Source organism: Heteronotia binoei, chromosome 9 (assembly GCF_032191835.1).
Source record: "Heteronotia binoei isolate CCM8104 ecotype False Entrance Well chromosome 9, APGP_CSIRO_Hbin_v1, whole genome shotgun sequence".
NCBI lineage: Eukaryota > Metazoa > Chordata > Lepidosauria > Squamata > Gekkonidae > Heteronotia > Heteronotia binoei.
Window position 1 is genome coordinate 102,423,291 of NC_083231.1, and position 14,970 is coordinate 102,438,260.

The 14,970-nt window shown below is 46.0% G+C and overlaps 1 protein-coding gene across 5 annotated transcripts in view; it reads right to left on the reverse strand.

Moving 5' to 3' along the window:
• The window catches only part of ARHGAP24 (Rho GTPase activating protein 24), a 505,935-nt gene that overhangs the window by 72,154 nt on the left and 418,811 nt on the right, over positions 1-14,970 (reverse strand). Inside the window, exon 1 of one of the 5 annotated variants that reach the window (XM_060247096.1) lies at positions 3,470-4,920. The exons of the other annotated variants lie outside the window; for them this stretch is intronic. Within the exon in view, the coding sequence (XP_060103079.1) occupies positions 3,470-3,584 (115 nt within the window). The 5' untranslated portion in view covers positions 3,585-4,920. Of the gene's footprint in view, positions 1-3,469; positions 4,921-14,970 lie in introns of those variants that run through there. 5 annotated transcript variants of the gene reach the window in all.

Below are 14,970 nucleotides of genomic sequence, written 5' to 3' on the forward strand. Positions count from 1 at the left end.
TTAAGTACCATGGTGTGGTGGATAAAATGTTGAACAAGGATTGGGAACAGTGTTCCCTCTAAGCTGAGTTAGCGTGAGCTAGCTCACAGACTTTTAGCCTCCAGCTCACACATTTTTGTCTTAGCTCAGGAAGAATGACCCCAGAGCACAATAATTTATGCAGTAGCTCACAACTTTAATACCAGTAGCTCACAAAGTAGAATTTTTGCTCACAAGGCTCTGCAGCTTAGAGGGAACATTGATTGGGAATACCTGGATTTAAATCTCAGCTCTGCCATGAAACTCACTGAGGGATTTGGGGCCAATCACTCCCCCTCAGTTTGATGTAGTGGCTAAGTGTGCGGACTCTTATCTGGGAGAATCGGGTTTGATTCCCCACTCCTCCACCTACAGTTGGGTCAGCCATAGCTCTCACAGGAGTTGCCCTGAAAGGACAGATACTGTGAGAGCCCTCTCAGCCCCACCCACCTCACAGGGTGTCTGTTGTGGGGGGAAAAGATATAGAAGATTGTAAGCTGCTCTGAGTCTCTGATTCAGAGAGAAGGGTGGGGTATAAATCTGAAGTCTTCTTCTTCTCAGACTAATCCACCTCACAGGGTTGTTGTGAGGATAGTGGGAGAGATGTCAACCATACTGCCAGCTCATTGACCTTGCTGAAAAATGTTTGGTTAAATATCAATAAATTAAATAAATTGTTAGCCACCCTGAGCCCATCAGCGGAGGGTGGGATATAGATATAATTAAATAAATAAATATTCAGGTCTGCTGGATCAAAGTCAGTTTCAGCAGAGACCAGAAAACTGCCACCTCCAACAACCATGGCAATATACCCTTCTTTAAAGAAGCTTTTACTATAATCGTGGTCAATGAATTTAAATTAGCCTGCTGGTCATAGAATCATAGAGTTGGAAGGGACCTCTAGGGTCATCTAGTCCAACCCCCTGCACAATGCAGGAAACTCACAAACACTTCCCCCTAAATTCACAGGATCGTCATTGCTGTCAGATGGCCATCTAGCCTCTGTTTAAAAACCTCCAAGGAAGGAGAGCCCACCACCTCCCGAGGAAGCCTGTTCCACTGAGTAATTGCTCTAATGGTCATGATGGCCAAGGACTTAAAAGGGCATATGATGAGTCTCAAATCTCCAAGAATCTTGCTTCTATCTACAGGTGACATTAACTGAAATTATCTGTAGAAACCCAACAAGAAGATTATTTGCATCATCAACTTTTTTTGTTGGGGTCCGAATGGTGGAGAGACTGCGAGGTAAAGTGATCTTGGGGTTATAGTGGGCAGCGTGAAAATTCAGCATGGAACAGTGGTGAAAAATGAAAACTCCCTGCTGGGGATGATGATGATGATGATGATTTTGCTGTCACATCACAGCTGACTTGAAAACCCTAGTTGGGTTTTCAAAGCAAGAGCCATTCAGATAAGAGAACTTTTTCTTCTTCTCCCATTAAAGCTGAACTCAGCAGTACCCAATAAAGCCGATGGGCAATAGACAGACAAAAATAAATACTTCTTTGCTCAGTGAATATTTTAATTGTGAGATTCAGTGACAGTGGTTGTACTGATAGCCATTAGCCATGACAACTCAAGAGAACCTCCACATTCAGAAGCAGTAACATTCTGAACACAAGCGCTAGAAGGCAAAATCCAGCCTCTCTGCCCAGTTTGTTGGCCCTCCAGGGTAACTGGTTGGCCACTGTGTGAAATAAGGTGTTGGACTAGATAGACCACTGGTCAGCAGGGCTCTTCTTACATTCTTGTGGCATCACTCAAAGTTATGACCAGAATGATGCTATTGCTCTTTTTCCCCTCTTATTGTCTTCTGCCACTTAAACTCCCTAAACGTTTGTCTGCAAGCTCCTTTAAATGCATAAACCAAAATTCACCTGAAGTGAAATTCAGAAGTAATGCTCATGTGGAAACATCTGCAGGTATTTCAAAGGAAGCAAAATTTCCCGGGGGAACTTCACACATCCTGAGAGATACCACTGAACATTGCCTGAAGCAAAATTCAAAGCAAATTGGGGAGTCATTACATCTGTAGGGATTTCAAGGGCAACTAGAGAGTTTTGATATGATTCATGACATTTCTTGGAGGGCATGGGAGAATTTTACTCATCTCTAGCTTTCACCTTTGTGAACTGGCCCATCAGACCAGAGCATTATTACTAGCCACAATCTCAGAGTTTCACATTATCCACACACACACACACACACACACACACACACACACACACATGTAAGGAAGGCTTGCCTAGCATGCATAATCACCGTTTGTCCTTGTAACAAATGATTGATGCATGGTGCAATCTGCCCTCCCCCTCAAAATGCCTACCCACATGCAAGAGCAGACACAGGAAATGGCTCACAGCCATTGACTTATCCTACGATCTTTTATGCAGAGAGCTTCCCCAAAACAATAAAACAAATGACAACATTGGCAGTAAAGATGACATCAAAGCCACTGCCCTCCCAAGGATCCAACATACAGTTCCCCTGCCCTGCCTGCACATACTGGTGACAGTTTCCCACATTTTGAGTGAAAGAGAGATCTCTAGAGCTCTCTTCTCATCTGGGACCTAAATTTTTAGCCGTATGGAATGAAGGATATTCTGCCTCTGAGAATGAAGGTTCATTAGCCATGAGAGTTCAGAAGCATACTGGTTTTGAATGCCAGATGTGCACAGAGGGCTGCTGTGACTGAGTCCTGCTCAAAATCTTCCTGGAAGCTTTTGACATTTGGAAAGAGAATGCTGGAAGACTCAGACCCTTAAGCGTGATCCTGTAGGACTCTTACATTCATGTATATCTTGCATCACTGCCAACTCCTACCCAGAGAATGTATATTTCCCTCTCTCACCACCACCGGTAGCTGAGCTAGACACACAGGCATGCAATTACAATACCCAATTACAATACACAGTGGAAGCCTGTAAGCAGGAAAAGGAGCATGTACCATCTGTAAAAATCCATTCTGCAGCAAGCGAAGTCAAAATATGAACCACGGATGAAAAGCAAGCACATAAAACCCGGCAGCAAAGGGGAAAGGGATCAAATGTGTATGGCAAACCTCTAGCTCACTGGACGTCTTTAGAGACTTTTGACTCTCCTTCCCTGCTTACAGATATATCAGGCTACTTCTTCCAAGCCGAAGGGCAACTTGGTGTTCCTGGGGTTTTTGTTAGCTCACAAGTGCTGTCAAAACTATTACTTATTTTCTGCCTTCTGTAATGTTCATTCACAGAATGCCATACAGAACAAAAAACAAACCCCCTGGTAACCTTACAACTATAAATCAAGGATACAAAACCTGGCCAGTAGGAGTTGACATTGTGTTATTGTTTCTTACCCTTTGTTTCTAAATTTCTATTAAACGGACAACAGTGTTTCAATCCCCGCCCCCCAAACCTTGCAACACCCTCTACCCCCCCCCAAAAAAGTGAAAAACTGTACCTACCTTTGCGGAAGCTAAAACACCGCTTAATTCTCCTGTAGGTAGTTTTGGGAACAAAGGGGGATGATGCTAAGGCACCTGAGGCACGGACCCCCGTATTCCTGTCTTCAGGCATCATACAGGCCTAAGATACACCTGCAGCCCAAAGAGCATGTGGCTAAAACCCACTACAAGATGACGAGCCGCTATCAATCATTCTCATTTACTACTATTCGGAGCAGCATTTCCCCTTTGGACTTCCTGTGATCTTCTCGGTAGATTTTAGCTACCGAGTGCTTTTAAAATAAACCAAGATTTCTTCTTAGCTAGTCGTTTCCAGATGGCTTTCCTTCCCGTCTTGCCGGTTCCTTTCCCTCAAGCTTTCAATTTTATTTCCTGCAGAGGCAATGTCGTGACAAAAAGAATCTCAACATAAAGGTATATTGTCCATTTAAGGTGTCTCGTGGGGGTCTTGCAGCATGGTTTCGGGGGATCGGCGCTTCTTCTTGGCTTGAACTGCGTGGAGTGGAGCGAATGGGGAGGGGGAGCAAAGATTCCACTGGGAAAGGTCAGCAAATAGCAGTGCATGAACAGAAGATGAGAACAATGACAAAAAAAGACCCCCAAAGAATTGCCTTGGATGCTCCTCGCTGGCTCCTTTTTATCTCCACAAAAATAACGACAGCCTCTCCCCAAAGACTACATGTTGTCCATTAGCGATGCTCTTCAAAAGGCCTCCCCCCCAATTCTTATGCACAATTACGCCTCCACTCTGGGCGTAAGGTTTTCTGGATGATTTGTTGCTTTCCTATTGCCCCCCGACTCTCGTGGGACGCTCATCAGCCCCCGTGGCATCGGCCGCTCAGCTACACCACACAAGTTCCTCAGCATCTGCTGAAAGAATACACGCCTTGTGCAAAACACGCCAGTACAGCTAGCTTGCCTGTCCAACTATTCTCAGTGGAAGTGTTTCAATGCTGCTGCTGCGGCTTCTGCTGCTGCTTCTGCCTTCTGCTCTAGCCCGTTGCATGCATGCGGCAGGTGCAAGAAAAACAATGTACAGGAGGCACACAGCAGCCTGCACAGTGTCTAACCGTGTTGATTATTTCTTTAAAAAAAATGTTGACTTTGAGTTGACTTCAAGCGACCGTCACGTGTAGCAGCTTAAGAGCCCTTCTGCCTCTCACATGAGCACCCAGCTTCCCCCCCCCCCCCCCCGCCATTAATCTCAGTTGCTCCTTCAGTCCCTTGTAACTTCCATGTTATTTCTGTTTTCATGCTCGGTAATCAAAGCTCTTTTCCCCTATTATTAACACCACCAACAAAATGTCATCTTCCAAATCTAATCGGGGAAGGAATTTAATTCCCAGACAAGTGTGCAGGGAATCACAGTCTTCGGTTTTGAAAAACGGCTGTTCTCTGCACCTTTTCTGTTTTCTCTGCTCAGAAACAATCTGTTTCCCAGCAGTTGCCTCTCGCTCCCCCTCTCTCTCTTCTCCTGCTAGCACAACTTAATGCCACCGTTTAATAAACTGGTTAATCATTGGCAGAGCTGCCTGGTTTGTAATCACGACAGCCACACTGTTTTAGCCAGAAAGTCCACCCCAAATGCTACAGCCCCACAAAAGGTCACATGCACTAGTCTCATGCCTAAGGTTTGGGGAGTAAACACATTCTCCAACCTGGTACGGTGGGATCATGCACTCAAAAGCAATGGCACATGCGCACCTTCCAGCTCTGCCTTCACCTCTGCCATTGTAAACCACCTTTTCAAAGAGTCCTGCACAATTTCCCACTGATATCCTGCCCCCACCACCAACCACCAGCCTCTATGGCAGCCCATTGCTTAATAAACCTTCTATTTTTGATAGGACCAGGACTTTTTTGTAGTAGGAACTCCTTTGCATATTAGGCCACACCCCCTGATGCAACCAGTTCTCCAAGAGCCTACAGAGCTCTTTGTACAGGGCCTACTGTAAGCTCCAGGAGGACTGCCTATATCAGGGGTGTGTGGCTTAATATGCAAAGGAGCTCCTGCTACAAAAAAAGCCCCGGATAGGACTACCACAAAACATGGGTTGGCAGGCACATATCACTCATGGTTGCTGGGCACTATCGTGAACATACAAAATGGCCTCATACAAGAAATGTCATGCCATGACCTGGATGGCTGAGGCTAGCCCAATCTCATTAGATCTCAGAAGCTAAGCAGGGTTGGCCCTGGCTAGTAGTTGGATAGGAGACCCTGAAGGAAGTCCAGGGTTGCTATGCAGCAGCAAGCAATGTCGAACCATCTCTGTCTACCTCCTAACTTGAAAACCCTACAAGGTCACTAAAGGTTGGCTGTGACTTGACGGCATTTTCCACCACCAGGATGCCACACATTTTGCATCACAAGTGTCTACGCAGCCAACTTACTCCATTTGACTGTGACAATATGTGAACCGACCCCCAGATCTGTTCAGCTCAACATCCAACAACTGAATGCCTGCTGAACAGGTTTACAGCAGGTTCCCCTCCCCCCCATATTGCGCATGTGCAGAAATGTTACCTATCCAATCAGATAAGCAGCTATTAACAGTACTAAGGACCACTTAGACAAACACCAAATGGCAGTGATACAGACGATTTGTGATTGATTTAGCTGTCTATTTATTAAACAACTGCCTGTGAAATAGAGTGTGGACACAGCAAGGAAAGCAGGAACAAAACTCAGTTGGGCTATGTGGTAATGCACATGAACAAAAAACCAATTGCACTGCCCTGCATGCACACACAAATAGGTCAGTGAACAGTCCATCGAAAAATCAGCTCCTTGTTTGAGACTGGTGAACAGCACATGAGCTGCATGGCCAAGTGTTCAAGCACCCCTATTTTGGAGGTAGAACATCGGTTTCCCATCGGTTTATTATTGTCTACACTGAGTGGCAGCTGTTCAATTGTATCCCAGGCATAGAAAGGTCTTTCTCAGTAGCCCAAGTCCATTTAACATGGAGGTTAGGGACTGAATGTGAGGCCTTCTTCATGGAAATCATGTGTTCCACCACTGAGCCACAAACTCTCTGCATTCAGCTAGATGGGTTCACTTGTGTAAGTCTGTTTAAAATCTGGAAATTAAAACAAGCCCAAAGGTGACCCCTGCGCAAGAAACATAGCATGAGAAACCTGATGCACACACACCAAAGCCTGCAAACATGATGCCTGTCCACCAACACATACTAGAATAGCCCTGCTATAAGAAGCCATGTTGGATCAAGCCAATGGCCCATCCAGTCCAACAGTCTGTGTCGTACAGTGGCCAAAAAACCCAGGTACCATCAGGAGGTCCATCAGTGGGCCAAGACAGTAGAAACCCTCCCACTGTTGCCCCCCCCCCCCGAAGCACCAAGAATGCAGAACATCATTGCCCCACTGATGGACATCTGCTCCATATGCTTATCCAATCCCCTCTTGAAGCTGTCTATAAGAACAGATGAAGCCCAACTTCCCCTCTTACAGCATGCTAAGAATAACCAGTTAGATGCCTCTGGGTATCACAACAAAAGAAGTACTGAAGATGATTCTCCTCCCCCCCAACTTATTTTCATCACTATTGTTAATTAACACTTTGCTTCTTGCATGTTTCTTTTACACAATTTATACACAACTAGTGCATCCGGAAAAAAATCAGCATGATATTGGTATAAAACTGAAACGCATGGGGATATTTTAATCAACAGAGTCAGTTTTCAAAATACAGGCTCATCCTTACTGTGCACGTGGAAGTTTTGTGAAATCTTCATTGGTCATTGTCACCAATAAACCTTGTGGTAGTGAATTCCACAGGTTTCAGATGTGTTGCATGTTAACATTTCCTTTCATCACTCTTCAACCCACTGCCCATCAGATTTACTGAGTAACCCTAAACTCTGGCAGCCTGAGAGCAGGAATAAAATTTCTTATTTTGAATGAAGAAGAGTAAGAAGTTGCTTAAGGCAGTGCTTCCCAGCCATGAAGAGTAAGAAGTTGCTTAAGGCAGTGCTTCCCAGCCTATGGGTCAAGACCCAAAAGTGGGTCATGAAGGCTCTGAAACTGGGTTGTGGGCCAGCCCTCCCTAATGTGAGCAGATAGGGGAAGGACAAACAGGCAGGCGGAAGGCATGCAAGCATATGGGACGGTATGAGCAGGGAGCATGGTGGTAGGCAGAGAAGGAGAGGGGCCCCATGGGAAGTCTCTACCTGTGGCCCTCCAGAGCTGGGCCTAGGGATGCCAGCCTCCAGGTACCTTCAGGACAACTGAAGAAATAACCCAACTGGACTGTGGTGGTGGCTGAGGGGCCTCACCACACCAAGCATTTGTATTGTTCCATTGCTATTTGGAATCCCTGGGCTCCCTTGCCCACACTAATCTCATTGACTGTGGCAACCCAACTGATTTTATTTGCAAGCAATGCAGACATCATTGTATTGGAGACAGCTTCATACCCTCAGTGACAAAATGGTATGGGTCACCGTGATCCACAAGGTAAGCAATGTTCCCTCGAAGCTGAGTTAGCGTGAGCTAGCTCACGGATTTTAGCCTCCAGCTCACACATTTTTGTCTTAGCTCAGGAAGGATGACCCCGGAGCACACTAATTTATGCAAAAGCTCACAACTTTAATGCCAGTAGCAGCTCACAATTTACAATTTTTGCTCACAAGACTCTGCAGCTTAAAGGGAACATTGAAGGTAAGGCAGCACTGTGGGCAATTTAGGGTAAGGCATGTGAGAGGTGGGCTCAGGAAGAGGAAGAAACTGCCAAGGAGCACAACAACAATGGACCCAATACTGAAATGGATGGAAATGGGAGATGAAAATGAGGCAAGCCATTCCAGCTCAGTCCTAATAATCAAAGATTGCATGTTTGACAGGTGAGAACAGGCATGAAGTAAAATAAACAAACACTTTGGAACGTATTTTGCTTGTGGTGCACATCTTAGTGTTCTTCTTTCCTGCTTTCCTAATGAAAGTTAGGCCAGCTGCCAACATATATCCATTAGAACAGAAATCTAAAACCACTCAAAGCCGTTCTGTTAAATAGCAGAATGTATGCCATTATTAACTAATGGCTCCTCTCCATATTTCTCCGATATGGTGACTCAATGCTGAGTTTCTTAAAAGGGCTGAATACTTTAAAAACCATTAGCAAGTTGACATAACTCTAAGGAACAGGCCTGTCACGGTGGTCAGGCTTTTGTTTTGTTTTGGGGGCTCTAAATCATTACCTATCAGATTCACATGAAACACATTAACACAAGACCTTTGGTCCGCCAAAGTCAGTATTATCTACTCAGACTGGCAGTAGTTCTTCACGGTCTCGGGTAGAGGTCTTTCCCTTCACCTACTTCCTGGTCCTTTTAACTGGCGATGCCGGGGATTGAACCTGGGACCTTCTATGTGTCAAGCAGATGCTCTGCCACTGAGCCACAGCCCTTCTGCAAGGTTATTATTATTATTATTATTACTTTTATTTATATCCCGCCCTCCCCGCCTAGGCAGGCTCAGGGCGGCTAACAAACATTCAATAAAACATGTTATAAATACAGTAATTAAAATACATTAAGTGCATTAAACATATAGACACATTAAAATTATAAAACAGCATAATTTTTTTTAAAACAACACTAATCCAGCATCTATAATCTATAATATATCTATTCTATAGTTTAACAGCAGCAGAGGTGTTCCGGGCGCTGTTACATATTTAAATAGTGGCAAGAGTCATTGAAGAATCACTTTATTGGATCCTCCGTTCAGTCATCCTCTATCAGCATTCTAAAAAAGCCTGCCTGAAGAGGATGGTCTTGCAGGCCCTGCGGAACTGGTCTAAGCTCCGCAGGGCCCGCACCTCCTCCGGGAGTTGATTCCACAGGCTGGGGGCTGCCACGGAGAAAGCCCGTGCCCGTGTGGTCTGTAATTTTGCCTCCCTTGGCCCAGGGACAGTCAGCTTGCTCTTCCCTGCTGACCTCAGTGCTCTTTGGGGCTCGTATGGGGAGAGACAGTCCTTCAGGTAGGCAGGTCCTCGACCATATAGGGCTTTAAAGGTAATGACCAGCACTTTGTAGCGAACCCGGTATGCAACTGGCAGCCAGTGCAGTTGACGCAGCCCCGGCTGTATATGCTCCCATTTCGGGAGTCCTAATAGCAGCCTGGCCGCTGCGTTCTGCACCAGCTGCAGCTTCCGGGTTCGATACAAAGGCAGCCTCATGTAGAGGGCATTACAGTAGTCCAATCTTGAGGTGACCGTCGCATGGATCACTGTTGCTAGGTCCCGGCGCTCTAGGAAAGGAGCCAACTGCCTTGCCCGCTTCAGATGAAAAAATGCTGACTTGGCAGTGGCAGCTACCTGGGCCTCCATCGATAATGAAGGCTCCAGTAAAACTCCCAGGCTCTTGACCTGGTGCGCCGCTTTCAACGGCGCGCCATCAAAAACCGGGAGTGGTATTTCCCCTCCCAGAGCACCGCGACCCACGCAAAGGACCTCTGTCTTCGTCGGATTCAGCTTCAGCCCACTCTGCCTAAGCCAAGTTGCCACGGCCTGCAATGCCCGGTCCAAGTTCCCTGGGACGCAGTCAGGTCGGCCATCCATCAGCAGATAGAGCTGGGTGTCATCTGCATACTGATGACAACCCAGCCCAAACCTCCGGACAATCTGGGCAAGGGGGCGCATATAGACGTTAAATAGCATCGGGGAGAGAACCGCTCCCTGGGGCACCCCACAATCTAGTGTGCGCCTCCGGGAGAGCTCGCCCCCAATTGTCACCCTTTGTCCCCGTCCTTTGACGGGGTTCTGCAAGCTGTTACCACCATCAGAGAATACTCAACAATCCTACATTCATGAAGATGTAACACGAATTTTGGGAATGCAGCTCGTGCTTTCCATAGACAGTTCTCGAAAAGTGGAGCCAAAGCATGCCACAGGATGAAATGATGGTCACCAGCTTTAGATGGCTTAAAATTTTTATTTATTTATTTAATTTATACTGTGCCTTTATCCGCAACGGGGACTCAAAGTGGCTGAGATCTTTCTCCTCTCCTATGTTTTATCCTCACAACATTTTATCCTGAAGTAGGCTTAGAGAGTTAAGTTAAGCTTAGAGAGACACAGAGGAACACAGAGGGGTCTGTGGAAGAGTGGGGATTAAAACCTTGGTGTCCCAGATCCTACCTAGCCTCTAACTTCTACCCCACATTCTCTGATCTCTACACCACAATTTATGTAGGAAAGGTCCATCAATGGCTATAAACCATTGGGTTGGCTGCTGTGTGAAACAGCACGCTAGACTAAACATTGGTCTGATTCAACATGGCTACACTTATGATCTTATTTAAACCCTTAATTTATGGGTTTTTCATATGAACGCAATATATCTTATATATAAACATGAAACATGATCATTTGAACCTAACAAAGCACAACATTTAAATTCATGAGCTAGGGAAATGAAATTAAGCAGAGCACTTTACCAAACTTAGATTTTGGTTGCTGGATAGCTAAGCAACCGGGACATGCACAGTGCCATCCTAAGCATGGTTAGTCCTTTCTAAATCCATTGAGGTCAATGGGCTGAGAAGGATTTAATTCTGTTTAGGATGGAGAGTGGATATTTGATTTTCCGTTTGATAAATAAAGCTTAGCTCCAAGAGGCTCCAACGGTGTCCTGGATGCTTTAAGTTTCCTTCATGACTTTTCACTGCTGAAGACTCTGTTTAGCTTCCGGTAATGATAAACTAAATAAATAAATAGTGTTATCCCAAGTTGATCCCCATATGGTGGATCCAGCTGATGTAGAAGAAGAGAAGAGATTGAGTTTATACCCCACCCTTCACGCGGAGTATCAGAGCAGTTTACAATTTCCTTTCCTTTCCTTTCTCCATAACAGATACCCTGTGAGGTGGGTGGGACTGAGAGAGCTCTGAGAGAACTGCCCTTGAGAGAACAGCTCTGAGAGAATTGTGACTGATCCAAGGTCATCCAGTTGGCTTCATGTGGAGAAGGAGTGGGGAATCAAACCTGGTTCTCCAGATTAGAGTCTACTGCTCTTAACCACTACACCAAACTGGCTCTCCACTGAGCCACTGTGGTGTAGTGGTTAGAATGTCAGACTAGAAATAGAGATTCCTGAGCTTGAATCCTCACTCAGCCATGAAAATCACTGGGTGACCTTGGGTCATTCACTCATTCTCCATCTCTCTCAGCCTAATCTAGCATACAAGGTGGTTAGGTCAAATGGAGGAGGATAGAAGCATATATGCTTCCTTGAGCTTCTTGCAGGAAGGGCAGGATAAAACCATAAAAGAAAGGTTGATATGTAAGAATATACATGCTCACTCAAAAAAGAACACAGGAAGAGATCAGGTTACTGCTTAGATGCTTGTTAACTTGCATGCACTTTGAAGAGACTTTCCTGTCTCCACAGTTATAGATAATGCTGTGGGTCTGGAGTTAGCCCCAGGCTCAGGAATTTAGTTAATATTCACAGTGAAGAGACAAAGTTCTAGGAAGAATCCATAGTTCAGGTTAATTTTGGCCCAAATTTGCCAAAAGTCTTTTCAGGTTATCTGGGGTATTTTACCTCAGCCTGCCTCTAAGGTGTTCTGGATGGTGACCACGGTTCTCCCGTCTCCAATTATTCCCATAACAACCCTGTGAGGTAGCTTAGTCTGTCAGAGAATGACACACCAAAAGTTACATTGTGAGCTTCATGGCTCACTGGATTTTTGAACCATGGAACCCCAGATCATTGCCTGAGAGTTTACCCACTACCCCACGAAAAACTCGCAGTATTTGGTAATGGGCAAGGTTTATAAATAAATCATTTACTAATTAGTATTCACAAAGAAGATGCAATAAACCTCATAGTGAAGAGAGAAAGACTCTCTGGTATGCAAGGACTTGGTCCTCTGTGTTAGGAAATAAATACTGCTAAAATATTTCTAAATCCAGAACATCTTTCACAATGGATATATGCCCATTCAGTAACAGTGGCTGGAATGTTAGAGCTGGAAAGTTTCAAACCCTCATTCTTCCCTGAAGCCTAATTATTTGACCTTGAGTCAGTCACTTTTTCTCAGATGGGTTTACCTCACAAGGTTATTGAGAAGATAAATTGTGGAGGAGGGAAATCATGTGGGCTGCCCTGATCTTCTTAAGGGTAGGATAAGAATGTAACAGATAAGTCCAGACTTTAGTGAAACCACATCATAGAGACGGTGATAAAGCAATCCTTCCTTCTCTGCGGAGACAGAAAATCCAGTGTAGAGCTGGCCCCATGGCTTGCCACTTTTAGGCAGTTGATGACGGTCCACCATCTCTGAGTAGGCTTACGGTCACCACTGACCCTGACGTGGGCTTCCTTATTGCTGCATGGCCATGGAAGTGGTCGCTGTCACCTCTACTAAGCTGGACTGAGCCTACCAGCCACCATCAATGAGGAGAGGAGTGGGTGAACAGAGGATGCTTTGGCCACTGCATCTTGACATTGCTGGGTACTTGCCCACCTGAATGGTGGCACAGGTCTTCCTCCCCCAACTGCCCTCCTGAAGGCAGCAACCACTTATTGTCACCTGCAAGGGACCAGTGGGTGGCTGTTGGCTGTAGTTACAGTGCCAAGGCCTGCCTTCTTATTTGGGGGAGGAACCCACTATTCAGCAAGGGTCGCCAACTTCCAGGCAGGGCCTGGAGTTCTCCTGGACCTGAAAAAGATCAATTTCCCTGGAAGAAATGGCAGCTTCAGTGAGTGAACTCTTGGCATTACACCCCTGCTGAGCTCCCTTCCCTTTCCCTAACTTCACCCTCCATAGGCTCTGCCCCCCAAACCCCAGAAATGTCCTTACTCGGAATTGGCAACCCTACACTGCCTTTGTTTACTGCTCATTGACACTCTTGCTCATAGCAAGTAGCCTAACTAAGGCTGCCAGCTCTGGGTTGGGAAATTCCTGGATATTTTGGGGGTGATGCTTGCGGAGGGCAGGGCTTGGGCCTGCAGCAGCAATTTTTGTTTGGGGGGGCCACCCAGTTCGGCCCTAAATATTTTCTCTGCTTCTCAAGTAAAGAGACAGCCCCCCACCCTGTCTTAACTCAGTAAACTTCCAGGGGGATCCGGCTGCAAGTAGACTTTCCCCCTCCTTTCCCAATCTGAAGCCCCTACAGTAGCAATGCTGCACTTGTTCAGAGCAGCAGCGAGTGGTGGTGAGGAAAAGGGGCAAATTGGAGGCCCTCCAATGAAGGGGCCATACAGATGGAAGGGGGGGTTGAATAGAGTGTTTTTCCCCCCTGGGCCCCACTATAGCTACAGACCTGTTTGGGGAGGGGAGAGACTTCAGTGGGATACAATGCCATAGAATCTGCCTTCAAAAGCAGGCACTCTGCAGGGGAACTGATCTCTATAACCTGGAGACAAATTGTAATTCTGAGTGATCTTCAGCCACCACATGGAGATTTGCAACCCTAAGATTCCAAACAGAGAGTACAAAGGGGTGGATCGAGGGGGACTTATAGTGGGGGGGGGGGGGCGGGCGGGCTCAGAAGACACTTCACTGAGGGTTTCCTGAAATGCACAACCCGCCCTGATCCAATGCAAGTTCTTCCTAATCCAACCAAAATGTGTGGATTTGGCTGTTGACAGCATACAGCTTGACATGTTACCCACTAAAATGGGAAAGAGCGGCTTCCCAGGGCCATGAGAAATAAAAAAGAAATCCGATCTTCTGGAGTGAAGCAGAGTTATTAAACTCTGTTATAGGTCACCGCAGCCAGAGTGTGCAGTTCTTCGGGCTTTTCTCTGATATTTGCACAGACATCAGATTTCTAGTAGACAAGTGGAATGCATTTCAAATGTATTTCTCACTGCATTCAGCTGGTGTCTTCCTCCCTGGGAGCGTTTAAGACACAGCTGCAGACACATCCGAGGTAGTACTGGGCAGACTTCCAAGTGAAACTGTGCCACGGGATAAGATCACCGGCCAAGGGCTGAGAATTCCTTTCCTAAGCCAATCCTCCCTGTCATACTCAAGCGGTGTGCAGAGAGTGTCTGTGTTCCCTATCGAGTGCCCGTTAACAATGATAATTTTCTTCAGGCCCCCCTCTGGTCTAATTGATAAGTGGAAAGGACAATTTTCTAACAGTACACATAGTTTTCAGTTGCAGTTCTGCCCATCTTGGTTATGAAAAAAACAATACAAACACTGCTACTGAACTGCCAGACGTTCATTTTCCCAGCCCCCCCCCAAAATTGTTGACAAGCCAGAAACTCTGCTTTCTTGTCTTTTGTATTGCTTGCCTCTAGACCAGAGGAAAGGAACTAGAAGAAACTGTGAACTGAGGGGAAAAAATCCTTCCTAGTGTGGCCAGATCTGACTCAAGAAATATCTGGGGACTTTGGGGGGTGCAGCCAGGTTCAAGGTTGTGATAAGCATGACTGAACTCCAAAGGGAGTTCTGGTCATCAAATGTAAAGGGACTGTGCTCCTTTTTGATGCCTTCCTTCCACTGGAAATAATGGAGGA